The sequence below is a fragment of the Nerophis ophidion genome, linkage group LG11, assembly GCF_033978795.1.
Source record: "Nerophis ophidion isolate RoL-2023_Sa linkage group LG11, RoL_Noph_v1.0, whole genome shotgun sequence".
Taxonomy (NCBI): domain Eukaryota; kingdom Metazoa; phylum Chordata; class Actinopteri; order Syngnathiformes; family Syngnathidae; genus Nerophis; species Nerophis ophidion.
Window position 1 is genome coordinate 40,809,325 of NC_084621.1, and position 19,289 is coordinate 40,828,613.

General features: G+C 41.6%; 1 protein-coding gene across 17 annotated transcripts in view; it reads right to left on the reverse strand.

The window, feature by feature from the left end:
* Positions 1-3,493: 3,493 nt before the first annotated feature.
* Positions 3,494-19,289, reverse strand: part of LOC133562090 (uncharacterized) — a 45,996-nt gene continuing 30,200 nt past the window's right edge. For 7 of the 17 annotated variants that reach the window (XM_061915948.1, XM_061915945.1, XM_061915947.1 and 4 more), the window contains 19 exons: positions 19,038-19,235; positions 18,734-18,952; positions 18,397-18,621; positions 18,094-18,309; positions 17,830-18,015; positions 17,520-17,750; positions 17,205-17,375; positions 16,902-17,102; positions 16,575-16,727; positions 15,905-16,098; positions 15,587-15,655; positions 15,463-15,501; positions 14,819-14,881; positions 13,159-13,332; positions 8,967-9,329; positions 8,415-8,537; positions 7,968-8,081; positions 7,804-7,887; positions 3,494-5,150 (listed from right to left, as the gene is read on the reverse strand). In XM_061915948.1, coding sequence (XP_061771932.1) covers positions 5,121-5,150; positions 7,804-7,887; positions 7,968-8,081; positions 8,415-8,537; positions 8,967-9,329; positions 13,159-13,332; positions 14,819-14,881; positions 15,463-15,501; positions 15,587-15,655; positions 15,905-16,098; positions 16,575-16,727; positions 16,902-17,102; positions 17,205-17,375; positions 17,520-17,750; positions 17,830-18,015; positions 18,094-18,309; positions 18,397-18,621; positions 18,734-18,952; positions 19,038-19,235 — 3,053 coding nt within the window. In that variant the 3' untranslated portion in view covers positions 3,494-5,120. Of the gene's footprint in view, positions 5,151-7,803; positions 7,888-7,967; positions 8,082-8,414; positions 8,538-8,966; positions 9,330-11,721; positions 11,815-13,158; positions 13,333-14,818; positions 14,882-15,462; positions 15,502-15,586; positions 15,656-15,904; positions 16,099-16,574; positions 16,728-16,901; positions 17,103-17,204; positions 17,376-17,519; positions 17,751-17,829; positions 18,016-18,093; positions 18,310-18,396; positions 18,622-18,733; positions 18,953-19,037; positions 19,236-19,289 lie in introns of those variants that run through there. The other 10 variants (XM_061915950.1, XM_061915943.1, XM_061915951.1 and 7 more) reach the window with 10 other exon arrangements.

The following is a 19,289-nucleotide window of genomic DNA, read 5'->3' on the forward strand; positions in this document are numbered from 1 at the left end:
AAGGAGCAGCGGCTTTACTTTGAGTTCCTCCCGGATGGCAGAGCTTCTCACCCTATCTCTAAGGGAGAGCCCCGCCACACGGCGGAGGAAACTCATTTCGGCCGCTTGTACTCGAGATCTTATCCTTTCGGTCATGACCCAAAGCTCATGACCATAGGTGAGGATGGGAACGTAGATCGACCGGTAAATTGAGAGCTTTGCCTTCCGGCTCAGCTCCTTCTTCACCACAACGGACCGGTACAACGTCCGCATTACTGAAGACGCCGCACCGATCCGCCTGTCGATCTCACAATCCACTCTTCCCTCACTCGTGAACAAGACTCCTAGGTACTTGACTCCTCCACTTGGGGCAGGGTCTCCTCCCCAACCCGGAGATGGCACTCCACCCTTTTCCGGGCGAGAACCATGGACTCAGACTTGGAGGTGCTGATTCTCATTCCGGTCGCTTCACACTCGGCTGCGAACCGATCCAGCGAGAGCTGAAGATCCCGGTCAGATGAAGCCATCAGGACCACATCATCTGCAAAAAGCAGAGACCTAATCCTGCGGTTACCAAACCGGAACCCCTCAACGCCTTGACTGCGCCTAGAAATTCTGTCCATAAAAGTTATGAACAGAATCGGTGACAAAGGACAGCCTTGGCGGAGTCCAACCCTCACTGGAAATGTGTTCGACTTACTGCCGGCAATGCGGACCAAGCTCTGGCACTGATCGTACAGGGAACGGACCGCCACAATAAGACAATCCGATACCCCATACTCTCTGAGCACTCCCCACAGGACTTCCCGAGGGACACGGTCGAATGCCTTCTCCAAGTCCACAAAGCACATGTAGACTGGTTGGGCAAACTCCCATGCACCCTCAAGAACCCTGCCGAGAGTATAGAGCTGGTCCACAGTTCCACGACCAGGACGAAAACCACACTGTTCCTCCTGAATCCGAGGTTCGACTATCCGACGTAGCCTCCTCTCCAGTACACCTGAATAAACCTTACCGGGAAGGCTGAGGAGTGTGATCCCACGATAGTTGGAACACACCCTCCGGTCCCCCTTCTTAAAGAGAGGAACCACCACCCCGGTCTGCCAATCCAGAGGTACCGCCCCCGATGTCCACGCGATGCTGCAAAGTCTTGTAAACCAAGACAGCCCCACAGCATCCAGAGCCTTAAGGAACTCCGGGCGGGTCTCGTCCACCCCTGGGGCCTTGCCACTGAGGAGCTTTTTAACTACCTCAGCGACCTCAGCCCCAGAAATAGGTGAGTCCACCACAGATTCCCCAGGCACTGCTTCCTCATAGGAAGACGTGTTGGTGGGATTGAGGAGGTCTTCGAAGTATTCCTTCCACCTATCCACAACATCCGCAGTCGAGGTCAGCAGAACACCATCCGCACCATACACGGTGTTGATAGTGCATTGTTTCCCCTTCCTGAGGCGGCGGACGGTGGTCCAGAATCGCTTCGAAGCCGTCCGGAAGTCGTTTTCCATGGTTTCCCCGAACTCTTCCCATGTCCGAGTTTTTGCCTCCGCGACCGCTGAAGCTGCACACCGCTTGGCCTGTCGGTACCTGTCCACTGCCTCCGGAGTCCTATGAGCCAAAAGGACCCGATAGGACTACTTCTTCAGCTTGACGGCATCCCTCACCGCTGGTGTCCACCAAGGGGTTTTAGGATTGCCGCCCCGACAGGCACCAACTACCTTGCGGCCACAGCTCCGATCTGCCGCCTCGACAATAGAGGTGCGGAACATGGTCCACTCGGACTCAATGTCCAGCACCTCCCTCGTGACATGTTCAAAGTTCTTCCGGAGGTGGGAATTGAAACTTTGTCTGACAGGAGACTCTGCCAGACGTTCCCAGCAGACCCTCACAATGCGTTTGGGCCTCCCAGGTCTGTCCGGCATCCCCCCCCACCATCGCAGCCAACTCACCACCAGGTGGTGATCGGTAGAAAGCTCCGCCCCTCTCTTCACCCGAGTGTCCATAACATGAGGCCGCAAATCCGATGACACAACTACAAAGTCGATCATGGAACTGCGGCCTAGGGTGTCCTGGTGCCAAGTGCACATATGGGCACCCTTATGTTTGAACATGGTGTTTGTTATGGACAAACTGTGACGAGCACAAAAGTCCAATAACAAAACACCACTCGGGTTCAGATCCGGGCGGCCATTCTTCCCAATCACGCCTCTCCAGGTTTCACTGTCGTTGCCAACGTGAGCGTTGAAGTCTCCCAGTAGGACAAGGGAATCACCCGGGGGAGCACTTTCCAGTACTCCCTCGAGCGCTTCCAAAAAGGGTGGGTACTCTGAACTGCTGTTTGGTGCATAAGCACAAACAACAGTCAGGACCCGTCCCCCCACCCGAAGGCGGAGGGAGGCTACCCTTTCGTCCACCGGGTTGAACTCCAACGTACAGGCTTTGAGCCGGGGGGAAACAAGAATTGCCACCCCAGCCCGTCGCCTCTCACTGCCGGCAACGCCAGAGTGGAAGAGGGTCCAATCCCTCTCGAGAGAAGTGGTTCCAGAGCCCTTGCTGTGCGTCGAAGTGAGTCCGACTATATCCAGCCGGAATTTCTCGACTTCGCGCACTAGTTCAGGCTCTTTCCCCCCCAGTGACGTGACGTTCCACGTCCCAAGAGCTAGCTTCTGTAGCCGAGGATCGGACCGCCAAGTGCCCTGCCTTCGGCTGTCGCCCAGCTCACAATGCACCTGACCTCTATGGCCCCTGCTATGGGTGGTGAGCCCATTGGAGGGGTGACCCACGTTGCCTCTTTGGGCTGTGCCCGGCCGGGCCCCATGGGAACAGGCCCGGCCACCAGGCGCTCGCCATCGTGCCCCACCTCCGGGCCTGGCTCCAGAGGGGGGCCCCGGTGACCCGCGTCCGGGCGAGGGAAATCTGGGTCCATGATGTTTCTTCTTCATAAAGGTCTTCGAGCTGCTCTTTGTCTGATCCCTCACCTAGAACCTGTTTGCCTTGGGAGACCCTACCAGGGGGCTTTATGCCCCCGGACAACATAGCTCCTAGGATCATTGGGACACGCAAACTCCTCTACCACGATAAGGTTGCAGCTCAGAGAGGAGCATTTTTGTAAAATAATTAATAAAAATAAAAAAACTATTAATTTACATCAATCGTGCGTTGAACAGCCGGCGATTTGGTATTACCGCTGAAGTCTTAATACAAGACTGCCGTAACTCGTAACATGACGGTGGCACTCAACGTTACAGATACAATACCGCCACCTACTGTTTTAAGAGTGTGCACCAGATTACCCTCCCTCACAAATACTGGACAACAAAAAATAAACATTTTAGGGCTTAACGGTGGGTTGCAGCCATGAGTTAGTGCGTCGTTGTATGTATCAGGCTAAAACTACAATACAAAACTAAATATTATCATATGATTTATCTATTGGATGGTATGTTAATTGCTTTACTACGTATGGATTATTAGATTAATCTTCACAATTAAGTGCTTAGTCAATCACAATGCAGAATAAGGCTTTTTTAAATATATTTTAATAAAAGACACAGATGAGTCACAAAGAGACAACATTTTTCACCATCTAAAACATGTTTTTCCCCCAAGTGAAATTCTAAAAAGCTCACCCAAGAGGTTGCTGTTGTTTTGCATTAAAGACGTTTGCTAAGAAACACGCCATCTAAAAAAGGGATTAGTGCGTGGACAGAAAAAGTACATGAGACAGCAAGTGAGAGCAATATACTTGGACTATGTGGTCAAAGGCTTTACAAACTTTTGTTCATATAAATATTGTGACCTCTCTAAATGGAAGCTTGAAATTCAGCTTTTCAGTCGAGACATTGCAGTACATCAAATCACATGAGACAGTTGCTACTTTACAAATAAATTACTGTTTAGTAGAACATGTAAAAAAAAGTGTGCTCCTGATGGAAAAAGGGACAACTGCCTTCATAAATGTTCCCACAAGAATTTTGTTAAAAATTGTACAAAAATGCAATCAGTATGCTATTAATGCAAAATGGTAAAATTGAGGGATACAATATAGTCATAAAAAGCATTCATTTAAAAAAGTGAAGCTTTCTGAAATGACTCTCCTAATTAAACATTTAGTTTTGTATTCATTCTTTCAAAATTCTCCAGAGAACATGCTCTTCCAATTTATTAACTTCACACACTGAACAAGATTGTACATTGAAGCAAGGACAGATATACATATATGGACATTCCCATTGAGGTCTGTGGTCTTGCAAAGTATATTAAAACCTGAGATAAACAGACCAAAGCTTTATCAAACAAAAATAGCCAAAGCAGTTCTGACGTCCGAGTAAACATCCTGGCTGAGGGAAGCACACTGTTATGTCCAATGAATTATTTCTGTTAGGGAAACCAAGACTTTGAATTGAGACCCCATATTCAGTCAAATCAATTGGCGTGCACAATTTTTCTTTTATCAGTTGAGGGATATGAATAACTTAAAAACGTCATTTTGTACAAACACTATAAAAGCATTAAACCTATAAAATAGAGCATATTTCAAAATAGATTAAGTTTTAATTCAAACTTTACACGAACATGTCGGCTACAAGTCGTCGGCCAGAAGTGACAGAGGGGAAATTTCTGTTATTTTACCTGAGCAGTGAGCAAACCCCAAACAACTGTCCAAATTAGAGCACAGATTGTGTATCAATGTGAGGTATATAATTTAACTGAACAAATGTCTCTCCTAAATGAAATGCATGAATACACAAAAACATGAATGTAATTGTCCCCAGTATTATTAAAGGATACATGCTAACAATCAAAACTAGTACCAAGACAATGAATCTGTAAATTAAAAAAAAAAAAAAAAATACCTGCTAAGGACGTAAAAACATTTAAAAACAAACATAACTGCTATGACTGAAGTGGGAAATGATGCTTTGAATGAAACAAGGCGGATTCTAAAAGGTGAAGTTTGATGCGCATAGTGCAGTCTTCCTCTAACTACTGTGAACAGAAAGAAAAACACCATCTTGTCGCACTTTGCTACTTGGAAGGTGTGCGTGTGTTTATGTGTAGTAAGGAGTGGGTCAGTTGGTGTGTGTAGTGAGTTCTTCATTGAGGGAGTGGAGTCGAAGGAGAAGCTGTTTGTGGTGATTCAGTTACAATGCTGATGCTCCGCCATCTTTGCCCTGCAAAAAATACAACATATGCTTGTTTTTACATTTTAAATTAAGCAATGTATGTCATTTACCAATATGATGGTGACCCCAACATTCATTCTCCTCTTACAACATTATGTGCTTTAAACAATGTGGTTTGACTCACGTTAAACAATTCAGAGTGCTAACCACAGATTATTTTCATTACTAGACAAAACAGTTCGAATAGAATTCAATTATTCAGCATTCATTTAACGTTTTCTTATGTATAAGTGATGTAAATGTGCTCCTCTAAAGCCTTCGTGTATGTTTGCAATTTGTCCCAAAATATAACAAGAACATCACCGGCTAGCTTATGTTACCATTAGTGGTTTAACAGAACATACATATTTTTAAAAAATGTCAACATTTTTCACAATTACTAATTATATTTAATAAAAAATGCTGGTTGGATCGAGGAATTTGTTTGGCGTTCAGGCGAGTCAGTCATTGATGTCTCATGTAAACACACGCAAAGAGTGTGTGCTTCAACACAAAAGTAGTTAATAAGACAAACAATTTGCAGTCATGTTGTTGTTATAACATACATTCAGCAATTGCCATTTTCAGCTATCCAGATGGCTACAACGATTAAATTGATTCATTCAATTACAAAAAAACATTGATTTATATTCCTGATAAATCATTTCAATGTAACTAATACAAATTGATAAAATCCTGACCGCATGGCTTGCCCGGAACTTTAAATACGTGGATAGTTGCCGCACAGCCGCTGCAATAAAGTGCACAAGAGCTGTGGTGTGTGGCGATAAAATGCAGTTTTTTGTTGTTATAATTTTTATTATTAATGCTCACATAAGTCCATCCATTTTGTACCGCTTATTCCCTTTTGGGGTCGCGGGGGGCGCTGGCGCCTATCTCAGCTACAATCGGGCGGAAGGCGGGGTACATCCTGGACAAGTCGCCACCTCATCGCAGGGCCAACACAGATAGACAGACAACATTCACACTCACATTCACACACTAGGGCCAATTAAGTGTTGCCAATCAACCTATCCCCAGCTGCATGTCTTTGGAAGTGGGAGGAAGCCGGAGTACCCGGAGGGAACCCACGCATTCACGGGGAGAACATGCAAACTCCACACAGAAAGATCCCGAGCCTGGATTTGAACCCAGGACTGCAGGAACTTCGTATTGTGAGGCAGACGCACTAACCCCTCTGCCACCGTGAAGCCGCCCACATAAGTGTGCAATTTTAATGTTGATTACGTGCATTTATTAAGGTAAAAAGAATGAAGGTTACTGCAAGCAGAATTTAATTTATTTAACTACTTTGAATTGGGGCTACGAAGTGTGTTTTATCCAAATACTAGATTATCGAACAAAACAATCGGTAGATTACTCGAATACAAAATATTAGTGATAGCTGCAGCCCTGAACACACAAAGTTAATGTGCGTGGACGTGTTACGTACTGAAATACCAAAGGACGGTTGTATTGCTTTAAAACACATTGGAAAGTTAGCACCCACTCGGCAACAGCATAAAGGTTGCAAACAAAAAAATCCCACTTCAAAAGTTTTTGGGCCCATTTACTTTACAGCGTTTCTCAATTAATTGAGGATGCACCTCACTAATCTTCTCAATCAATAGAAATTGAACTTGGAATTTAGAATAGTCATTGTCCAGCTGCTGTATCAGAATGGATTTACGGTCTTCTGAAAATACCTCAACACACAGCCATTAATGTCTAAATAATAATTATTTGTCCAAACTGTGTCCTTGGTGTGAATATTTAGTGTGGGCACCATTGTACTAAGCACTGCATTGATTCAAATACTCCATGATAGATGTTAAAAGCCTTACACTACTCCACCTTCTGCTTGAGGATGCTTGGCACTCAATTTGGATCAAGCTTAGAGGACACATACAGTAAACGTCCACTTCCTCACCTTGACCTTCCTCAGCAAGGCACTTGACATCTTGGATGTTTGGGCTCCCGTTTAATGTAGTAAAACTGCCATGTCTCCCAGATTCCTATTATTCAGTTTTTTACAAAACATTTTGGAGTTTATGTTAACCTAAATAAACCGCAGCTCCCTGGTTTCGGCCTCACTCATGCAGCCCCAGACCACAATGCAAGACTGTTGACAGTTAACTTGTGTATTACCAGTACTTTGCCAGCTATTTATACAATAAAGGCTGTATGTTGACTCATTTTATGTGGACAGTAAATCTTAGGTGTGTGAATCTTTGGGCACCTAAAGATTCTATTAGATTCCTGGTGTGACAATTTGATTCAAAATCAATTTTCGATTCAACACGATTCTCGGTTTAAACCGATTCTCGAAATGTATTATTTGGTATGATAATTATAATGAAACATTTTCAAAACAGGTTACAGGTTAGAAACTATTTCTGGTAGCATGGAGATGGCCCAAAACATTTTTTTTGTTTAAGTTGTAATTATGAATCGATTTAGAATCGGAATGATTAAGAATTACAATTCGGCTGTGAAAACAGATTTTTTTTTGTGCACCCCTAGTAAATCTATACTGCTATACAAGCTGTTCACAGACTACTTAAAAGTATATGCACAATTGATTTCTATAGAATTGTCTCTTGAGAAGATGTAAAATGGTTGCCTTGTGCTCGTACTGATGTCATGATGGCAAAATGTATACCTTATCCTGGTCATTATCGCTGTCTGCACTAATGACAATCCTTTTCTCCACCCGAGTCTCTGAGGAGCCGCTTTTCACTATCTGCTTCAGGAATTAAAGTATATAATGGTTTAGTAATTCAAAAGATGAGCTCAGAGGAGTACATTGAACTGTGGGCAGCTGACCTTTGAGATGTGCGTAGTAGTTGTGGTGATGGTGGTGCCACTGGTAGTTTCTGAGGTCTGAGAGATGGACATTTTTGTGCTTTCTTTGTCCTCGTCTGCACCATCAACTGCACCCTGGGAGAGACAGCAACTCGACAATGAATGTGTGCAGACAAAATCTGGGCATCAGCTGTATTCTCATGCGATTGGATAATTGGATAAGTAAGCTGATGAGAGAACTATTGAGAGTTGTGTTGCCAAGTGGGGAAGTTGGACAATACATTCAGTCACCTGACAAATTTATGTGACACCATTTCTGCATTATGCTAACGCGTTACATGTATCGTTTCATGGCGGAACCAGGGCTCTTACAATGGCCTGAATCCTATCACGCCGGCTCACATTTTGCTGCAGCTAAGTCTTCCTTCAGGCACACGAGCCAGACAATTACTTATACTAAGCCCCTACCTTTGAAGACTCATAGGTGACTGTCTGGGTTGGGACGATAGGGACCTCTGTGGTGGAGATGCCACTGGGTAAGGAGTTGGAGGCAGCTGTGATGGTGACTGTCTGGGTCTGCACCAGAGGGGGCTGTGGATGGGAGCATAGCCCCATGAGTGGCTGTTTAACCAGACACATTGCACCCCACAGAAAAAAAACTTTTACGACATGAATGCTGGAAGGAATTGATTCCCAATGAAACAATCCTTTCTTTGCTTTCAAAATATTCCCTTTAAATCACCAGTGATTACAAAAGGAAACCAAACCAAATATGAAGCCAGGATCCCAAAAGATGAGAGGAAACCCAAGATGGTAAAAGAAAGTCAGATAATTAGAGGGATCATCCATATCTGAGATCTTAGCACACAACTGTGCGACACCTATGCAACAACTGCCACAATTCACATTTATTTTGCGCTGGTGCTGCAGCGGTGAGCAAGTGTGGCAAAAGTATCAATCAATCAACAATGAAATAGAACAAAGCTCAAGCAGAGACAGAATCAACTTGAGGAAGGCTACCTGGAAGCTATGTACGGCCCGTGGCGCACCATTTCTGAAATATGGAGCAGAAGTTCCAACTATGTTCCCAGAGCACTCTGGAAGTCCAGAAACTATTTTCCTCTGGTTTTCATGAAAACCTTTAGTTGAGAGGTTGAGGGAGGGAGGCGGCTGTGCCACATTTACTATGGGAGCAAAGGAGGGCCTCATAACTAAAAGCTCTTCCTGATCACATGACTTCTCTACTGGAACACATGGGGCGTCAGCACATCGACAGAGGCCCACAGCAGGACTGGACTTGTTGGAAAAGTCCAAAGTGATGAAGGTTTCCTCATGTGCAGCCTTTGCCTCTGAACCACTGCACATTGGACTAATGCTCACACTCTAAAAAAAAAGAAAAGGCCAATACATTCAAGTTGGTAGCATGATAAATCCACCGCAGAATGCACATCATCCTGTTATAAGGTTTTTGGCTAAACAAAACATGAATGTTTGGCAAGTTTATCATAGTGTTGTCACGTTCATTCACCTCAAAGAATCAAAACAGATGCAAAACCAACACACACAGCTTTAGCGAGATATTATGGTTGACATAGCATCCTCTTTTCTAGTTATATTCCTCACACATTCTGTACTAACAACACAAAAGGGTAAATCATCAGATTGCTTAATTTGTACTTTGATAAAGCTATTGCATTCCAGTGTTAGTTATGGAGAAAACAAATGTAACATTAAAATTTGACTACTTTTTCTTTATCCAACATGATAGACATACACTATGGAACCTCCAGAAGTCACACCATTTGGAGATCAGCCAACATCTCGGACAAAATATCTCAGATATAAAATTAAAACTTTTGAGTTTTGTTAGCCGGACCCATCATTGGTAAGGGTCTGGCTGTTCAATACAATACAAGCTAATATAAATTTATAAAACTGCATTAACAATTTAAGATTAACACGCACATACTGTACATTGTAGCTTGAGGCATAATCATCAGTGTGCTTCCCAGTACAATACTGTATGGTGTGTGTACAATATCGTCCATTACGGGACTGTCAATGTAATAAGTAGTTTACTTTACAGTGGTTCACTTTCCCTTTACTTTTATTGCAAGTGGGAACATGACGATAAACGGTAATAATGATAACCATGGTAAGACTTCTGACAGCTAGTATTATCGTTTTAATTTAAAATTATAAACAATAACGTGATTTATAACTGTACATTGTTAAACTCATGAACTGACTGGCCCCAGCTAGCTAGTTTACATGCTAACATGAAAACAAAAGACACTAACGTATTTCCCCATTAAGAAACGACATACCCAAATCTCAACTTATATGAACACATTACTGACTGAGCAACTAATATATTCAATTGTGCACATTGAACCTACAAGCTGTGTTCTCTTAGAACAGAGTAATCATTCTATACTCAGGGAAATATGAGACAAGAAGTGTTTGTCACGGTGTATTCAAAGACCGCTAAAAAGAGTAGAACGCAACAACGCCTACAAGAAATAATTAATAATACTAATAGATTTAATTTATTACACACTTTTTTATTTAAGTAAATCTTAAAAGTGTTGCAGTACAAAAAAATATTTAAAATAATAAAAGCTCAGCCACTAAAACAGATAAAATACTAAGACAAACACTATCAGTGAGACATTAGAAACACAAAACATGAAAAATAGTGGCTTTTATAACAGTGTGACTATTTTAGTTATTAAATAAATAACTTGGTCAAAAGATTTCAGTTTGTGTATTTTTTCCTTTTGAGCACATTCAACAATACCGCGATAACCGTGATAAATTTGGCTGCAATAACCGTGATATTATATTTTCATATTGTTATATCCTAAATACCGCGATACATTTGGCTGTAATAACCGTGATATTATATTTTCATATCATTAATTGTAGTAAGCATGTTTGAATTGTACTTAAACCATGCATGTTAAGCTGGTACAATTCAGAGGTTAGTTGGGATAACTTGGATGTCAAAACGCCACAACATGGATTTTGTTCAACTTTGGAAGTTCCACTGTATCAGTATAATAAAACAAATACAAATGATAAATTGCATACCTGCATAACAAAATACAAAATGCATGAATACACAACCAGTGAAGTGTATATGGAATACCTTTATTCTTTGTTCATGCAACAGGATGCGTGCAGTAGTTATATAAGGCCTTGTTTGTACTGTACTTGCTAAAGGACAAATATTACAATTAAGCTGCCTCAAGAATTGTAATCACAGAGGTTATGCACTGTGACAAATATTTTGGCACCAAAATTAACAGCCTTGTAGAATGTTGTATCAAGATCACAAATTACGGTAAATATGCTAGTTCCCTTACTGATCAGCTTATCCAAATATCTTAAAAACACTCGACAATACAAATTTAGTAAAAAAGTATGTAAACGTGATGTAGACAGAGAATAGAAGACCTGTTAAAATGTGATATTATGTAACATATAAATAATGAGTCCAATAGAAATCAGAGAAAATGTGGAAGGAAGAAGATTGGATTGTATTCCAGTGCTAATTAGTCTTGAGAATGAGTCTGTTTGGGAAATGGTATGGTGCCAGAAATGGAAAAGGGGACTGTCCTGTTCCAGAGACGGAAGGGGAAAAAATGGTGGCTTCTCAAGTGGAGCGGAGGATGAAAAAAAGATGAAGAAAGCTACAGTGATGTCGGAGAGGAGAGAAAGCGAGAGACTGATGGCAAGGTGATTGGGTGCTGTCTCCGCAGGTCACACTCACACCAGTGTGGGACTTCCACAGGGTCCAGAAGGCCCTTCAGCTGCGTTTGGAGTAGAAGTCTAGCAGGGGGCCGCGTGGGAGGCGGGTGACAAACTGAAGGGGGCGGGGTTTGGGGAGCAGGGGAGAGAGATGAGAGGGAGGAATTTTGATGGCAATTAACCTTGGAAAAATGTTATTAGATATTTGTAAATTAAAATTTGGATGGCATCACCATTGACAAAATTGTTTGAGTGATTCAGATTGCAGGTACTGTTATTTCAAGCCTAAATATACTGCATTTTAACATGTACTCCATCAGAGCACTTGACTAAACACGGAAAAGAGAAAAAGGCATGCTAACTATAATAGCATCTTATGCAGGAAAATTATTTCATATTATCTATTGCTTTTCTGCAAAATTAGTAATTTGTTACATTAAATGTATTTAACTAGTGTTACATAATGACCCATTGCATTTTAATCTGGCTGTTTGTTCTAATTCTCCTCCTCTCTGCAGATGTTGATCTTTTAGTGCAATACAGATGTGTTGGGAAAATGTGATTTGGTTGTATAAACAGAACACAGAGGGAGCTCCATTAAAAGATGTCCAATTGAAGATACAATGCACGATAAAAAATTGCTCACAATGATTGATTATTTTGCTGCCTAGAGAGGTTATAAAAACTAATAGATCTGTAAGTCACACCTTGTCTCTTCGGACACAAACAATTTGAGGTTTGGGGAAAGCAGCAGTAAATTGAGAACACAGTGGAAAGTGGGAAGAAAGAGCGCAATGCATAACACATTCGAGCAACAACAAGTTTGATGAAGGAAGGCTAGAGAAGCAAGGGAAAGGTCATGTCTGCTCTTTTCCAGAATGTGCAAATCTTGCAGTTAGGGGTTCATTCCCGATGCCATGCACCACATCTAATGTCAAGCAATGGACACGTCAGCATCTGATGCATGTCATGATATGAAGCACATTAGTGGATAGCATGTCTCACAGATGCCTAGTCCACATCAGACTTAATTGAAAATACGGAAGTGCAGGGCCAAGTCAACCAATCCCATTCCATTCTTCATACACATGCTTGTGCTGCATATCACATACCATTGCCATGAATAGGTCTGAACATGCGAACACATATACCATCAAACAGTCAACCAATAAAAGAAGCAACTGGTCAGTGCTTGGCCAAAATGCAATTTTAGTGGAAGGATCTTGTGGAGCAATAATTTATGTAATAAAAACTAAAGATCCTCAAAATTTAACATAAATAAAAGTGCACACAAGCCAGGGATGCTTTTTGCAAACACATACAACCTTCAGAGTTGACAAACTATGAACAATCTGATATGACACATGCATATACACATGAAGTTGAGGGTATTCTTCTAATCTATATTTAATTCCCATATCTTAAATGCATACAGATATGTTTGCTGTTTCAGACTTACCCCATCTGCACTGGGCTGACCATTCACACCCAGCGAGCGTAATGGAGAGTGTGTTGACAAACGCTTGTCCCATTCACTGGGCCTGGATTCTGGCAAAGCTTCCATGAAGTTCCTTTTCAGCTCGCTGACACTGGCGTGATGCCTGAGCAGGTCCTCCTGAGGCTTATCAAACTCCTACAATCGGAACATGAAGCGGAGAGAGGGAGGACGAGCAGTAGGGTGATGGTGTGAATATACCGTAATCAAAAGGTAATGGAGAGAGAGGCAGGTGTGGACAAAGTGTGGAGGGGAGAAATTGTGAAAGTGGAGGAATTTAGAATTTTCAAAGTTGGGCGAAATGAAAGAAAAGGAGAGAGAAAGGGGAAAACAATTAATATTGGTGGCTATTGTTTGAGTAAACTTGTGCCTTAAAATGATTAAATAAGCAACAGCAGATTTTGTGATTTTTGGTCACACATGAGATGGGCCACATTTTAAGTGTTGTAGATCATGTAAATAAATAAATGATAAATGGGTTGTACTTGTATAGCGCTTTTCTACCTTCAAGGTACTCAAAGCGCTTTGACACTGCTTCCACATTTACCCATTCACACACACATTCACACACTGATGGAGGGAGCTGCCATGCAAGGCGCCAACCAGCACCCATCAGGAGCAAGGGTGAAGTGTCTTGCTCAGGACACAACGGACGTGACGAAGTTGGTACTAGGTGGGATTTGAACCAGGGCCCCTCGGGTTGCGCACGGCCACTCTCCCACTGCGCCACGCCGTCCCTAACAATGATAAATCATCAGAGACACATTTGAAAAACACCAAAGTTCTCAGGCTTGTTTGATTGATGATATTCAACAGCCATGATTTGTCAAACAGACTTGATTGTGGTATGAAGGGTATAAGCATTAAATCACAGATTTCGAGCACAGCATGAGGCTGGCAAATCAGCAAGCAAGCGGGTAAAAAAACTGAAGTTATAATAGAATTAAATGAAGATGAAGCCTGGACAAAAACAAACCTGTTTGGATTGAACATAAATTAATAAAGCACAAATAAAACTAAACATTTAGCACCAAGTTGATCTCAATGATTTTGTGTGTGTGATTACACATTACCATACATTCCACGCATGTAGTCAAAGCTTTAGTAATTTAGTGTTCCTATTGACTGTGGCGCAACTTAATGGTAAGTGTCGCCAAATACATCATTTTCACACACACAGCAACACAAATATTCAACAATTTAGACTTCCAGCTGCTTAGTTTTATTTTCCAAAATGCTTTCAGTGCGTTGTAATTATTGCAAATATGAACATTAGATGGTAAAAGGATGCGAGAAGCAGTTAAGTAAAGCAGGAGAATACTGATGATCCAGAAAGATTATAGAATGATATTCAGCTTGTTAGGTGTTTTTCAGATGATTACTTGTATATGACTTCTAAAGGACAGTCAATGTAAGTATCAAGAACAATCGCCAAATTAGTATTGGTCTACATTTCAACAGCACTCTCCTGAAACATGTGGATTAGAGTTGCCATAAACACATTTGTTAGGTAACCTTATGCAAGTTTTAAATCATCGTGCAAGCGTGATATGAAACAGCAGCCAGTGCATCAAAGTGCAAGAAAACACAGCAAGAGACTGACATCTCGAGCAGGGATACAAACCTCCAACATTAAAAGGCTATGTCTGATATAAATTGAATCTCCCTCAATTTTCTTAGCTCTTTTCTGTGAAAAATGAACAGAAAAAAGGGGTTGGATCAGGGTGTCAGTTTCTGTGCGTGTTGGCAGCTACCTGCTGCACCTCAGACATGCACACTCTAAAATGTAATCATGTGTGAATTGAAAAGATGAGCTGCAAACCTATATACAGTACATGCAAACAGGTGGGACTAAAAATTAAAGCCTAACCAGTTTCAGTATTCTAGTCTGAAGTTAAATTAAGAAACAAGGACTTGAGAAGTGACACTAGTGGTGATAATACACTAGTTATGATGATCTACGTCAGTAAAGTTAATAGTACAAATAATCATGCAAGACATTCCAGGGTAATAAGTGCATGCAATGAATACATACATGTTTAATTAACGGCTAATGACTGTTGAAGCCACAGAACACTACAGTTATACTTAGTCCATAAGGCAAGCAAATAATGATATTTGGTAAATGTATACTCCTTGAACCCTTTATGGCCTAGTTATTGTTTATGCAGGCAAATGAGAAAAGGATGGAATTAATCTTGGGCATAACTCAGGGACATTAGAAATGTAGAAATGACTGCGAAGGACACACAAGGCTAAAAATCTGACCTTTCGCAATTGCACCAGTTCCGTGCTCGTCACATCAGACTAGGATGAGAGAGGGAGACATGTTAGCATATCCTCTGCTTCTTGTTTTTTATGGATATGTGTCTCTGAGGCTGGTGGCACTAACCTGAATGTCCCCATTGATGGAGGGGATCATTGAGGAGTCTACAGATCTCTGGTCCCTCCACACTGCTGACTACAGCAGCAAGAGACACAGCTCATAGAACAATATGCGCTGGGTTGTTTTGCATCTTTACTAACAAAAATACTTACAATGTATCTATTGGTCGTGATTATCGCCCAAAAAATATATACCAAAGCGATCAATATTTAGAAGACATCTTAGGAACAATGTAACAAGGCCCCAGATTTTCAAATAGGCTCATACCCGAATTGATACTTTTTAGTACAATTAAACAGTAAAACGTAAACTTAAAATAAATACCTTGTCCTCGTTTTTTGATGGCTCAATGGCTTCTAAGGTGATCTCAAGTGTTCGTTCCTCTTTGATGGCTGTCCTGATGGGAGTAGAGGTCTGAGGCTGTTCCAATGGTGCCATGGGGATTCCGGCCTCTGCCAGAGCAGCTTGGGAGAAGACTGGCGCGCTGACAGGACGGGTGCTCCTCTGTGTGATCACCACTAAACAATAGACAAATTAGAAAGGGGATTGGTTGTAAAAAAACAGTATTGAAATACTGAGACAGCCATCATCAAATAAGTACAACACACGACTTACAACATGCCAGAAATCATACTAAAAGTCACAAGCTTTCATGAGGAGACCACACACTGCAAGAATATAATTCACCTTGGATCCGACATCTTCAAGTAGACCAAAAGTACATAACCAGCAAATTGAAAGAAGGACAAGATGCGGTTAAATTCAGGTAATTACGTTAGGAAGCAAGAAGCTACAAAGCTCAACACGACTGAAGCAGTGAGTATTGAGATTATGAAGCAACATTTCTTCAATCTGCAAAACAAAGTGCAGTCACACATATGTGCATAATGGTTGACCGGCATCCATCTTGAAGCGATGTTAATAAGTGCCAAAGAAAGTGAAAACTTGTGCAAGAAGTGTGTTTATAAAAAGTCAAACCAATCAGGCAAAATACCTGACTTTCTGCGGTCATCGTCGAGTAGAATAAACCAATCATCATCACGAGTATATTTAAGGCGAGGTCTTTCTTCCAGGATCTGTTTCTCAAACTGAGGTCTTGTCACAAAACTAGAAATCCTCGTTTTGACCTTGGTGGTTCTTTGAATTTCTGCCGGAGATCGGATGTGTTCAGAGACAGCAACTAATTTGATTTCTTGCAATATCATGAAAAACATTAAAACACAGATAATTCAGCAACCCTAACCTCCATAAAAGGTTTGGAGGTAGTTTGTCATACAATAAACTCGTTGCATACATAGTTGGACTGTCCACTTAAAAATACCTGATTTTTTCGGAGCCACATCCAGCAGATTAAACCAATCATCATCCACCTTTCTCTCTGTTAGACATGGCTGCTGCTGTGACGACATCGCCTGCATCGACATATCCTCCACAAAAGTAATTCTCTGCAGTGACCTCTTCTCTAAAACTGAAAACCCTTTTGATGGTGTTACATCAGGAAACATTTGGACAGGTTCGGGAACTAAAGTAGAATACAAATGATATGTGAGCTCTCATAACCACACTGAAACCTGAACATTTGATTTTTGTACTGATGTAATGTAATACAAAATTAACAGAATACCAGGTGATTTGACTGCAGTATTTAGGAGTAGAAACCAGTCATCATCAACCTCTCTTGACTGTGATGGTTTAATCTCGAAAAACGTTACAGATCGCCTCACATCTTCTTTGTTGAATCTCGACGTTGGTCCTTTGACTTTCACCACATCCACAATACGCTTGACCAAAGAAACTAACACAAAAATAAATTAGTATTCCTGCTGCATTTGCTAATTATAAATTAACCTTGTATTAATACATAATGCTGTCATTATCATTAACATTTGTGAATGCATTACTTGTTTGGAATTTAAATTCCAAAGTGCATGAAGGATACCTGATGGTACAGCAGTGATCTTTTCTGGGATGATATCGAACAAGTGAAACCAATCATCACCTTCCCTTCTTGATGCTTGAACAACTGCGGTCATTGTCATTTCAGATAGACACGTCTCATCACGCCTGCTCTCGCCACCAATTATCATCTTCTCCCAAGTTCTACTTTCAGTGGTTAACACCTCAGTCTTAAATGTCTTCCTCATTGCCAGAGTGATTTCAACAGGAGTGACTGGCACAAGCAAACAAAGTCAAAGTGAGAGGAACGTATATTGCCAGAATATTGTAAGCGCAAACCACTAACTTTATACCTGAAGGTATTCTGGCTGCCACATCCCGAAAAGCATCAAACACAACAAACCAGTCATCATCTATCTCTGGTTGTGATTGGGATGACTGCTGTTTTGTCTGGTGAATCTGTGGAAGTTCCTCCTCAATATATTTTATTTCAATCACCGGTCCAACAACTGGATAGCTCTTAGCTGGCATTGGCATTACTGTTTTAGAATGAAAAAATTGTTTGGTTTGCTGAAGTATGAAAAAAGCACATAAAATGGAAGCAGTGAAGTAGGTACCTGTTGGGACAAAGGATATTTCCCTGGTAATAATATCCAGAAGTAGAAACCAATCGTCAACTTTAGTCATGACTGGTTGAACTGTTTTCTGCTCTGGATATATTTTCGTAGGAGCCTCAACTCGCTGCAGCATTATTTTTTCTACTTCAACATCTACTTGTTCTTCAATCAGACTAGACATGCTTTTTTGGGGGTCATGATGCACAGCCATGGTCACTTGAAAAAATAAGCATGTAAAAATGTTTTTTACCACTGAAGGTTTTATGGTATAAGAAATTAGCATGTGGGCAAAGTCAGCAATACCTGGTGACACAAACAATGTTTCTCTTGTGGGAACATCCAGTAGTGAAAACCAGTCATGCTCACATTCTCTTATACCCCGGGACAGCATTGTGACTTCTCTTAGGTTCAGATCATCTTTAAGTTCCGTTTCTTCCACTACTCCAACTTCTGCAGGTTTGTCTCTCATTTCTACTGCTTCTACTTCAGCCAGAGAGACGTCGTCTTTAGCAGGGACCTCAAAAGCCACTACAAAAAGATACAAATCCTCAGGCACCACAGGTTTCAAAGGGGCCAAGAAAGCCAGCAAAGCTCTATGTGACTGCTTGCTTTGGTAAAACGGATGACATTTAAGCAATACCTGATTGTACATAAGTTGTTTCTTTGGGAACAACATCCAACAACACAAACCAGTCATCGTCTCGCTCTTTTACCAGCTGCTGTTGTATTTCTGGAAGATGTCTTGGTGCTTCTTCCCTCATCTGTCTTTCTTCAAGCAGCACCCCCCTAATCTCATTGAACTTTTCAACCACAGAGACCAAACTTTCTGCCTCCTCTGGGACTTGTTTCGTGAAGGTAACTGACATGAGTAGAAAATGGATGAGCATATACAACTACAGACAAGCGAGTGTTCTGGAAATCAGGACACAAAGATTCAGCACTACCTGGTTGGACATATCTTGGAGCCACATTTAGCAACACAAACCAGTCATCTCTTTCCGCGTTGATCTTTGGTTGTGGGATATTTTCTTCTGCTATGGATGGCTCTTCCAGTGTAAATAACCTCTCATTCTCATATGTTGTAACCTTTGCTTTTGAAGTGAAAAACTCCTCATCCAAATCAACATGTTCCACTGATGCGACTGATCAAAGTAAAGAAAAATAGGAGAGAAAAGTTGCTCCAAAGACTCAAAAGG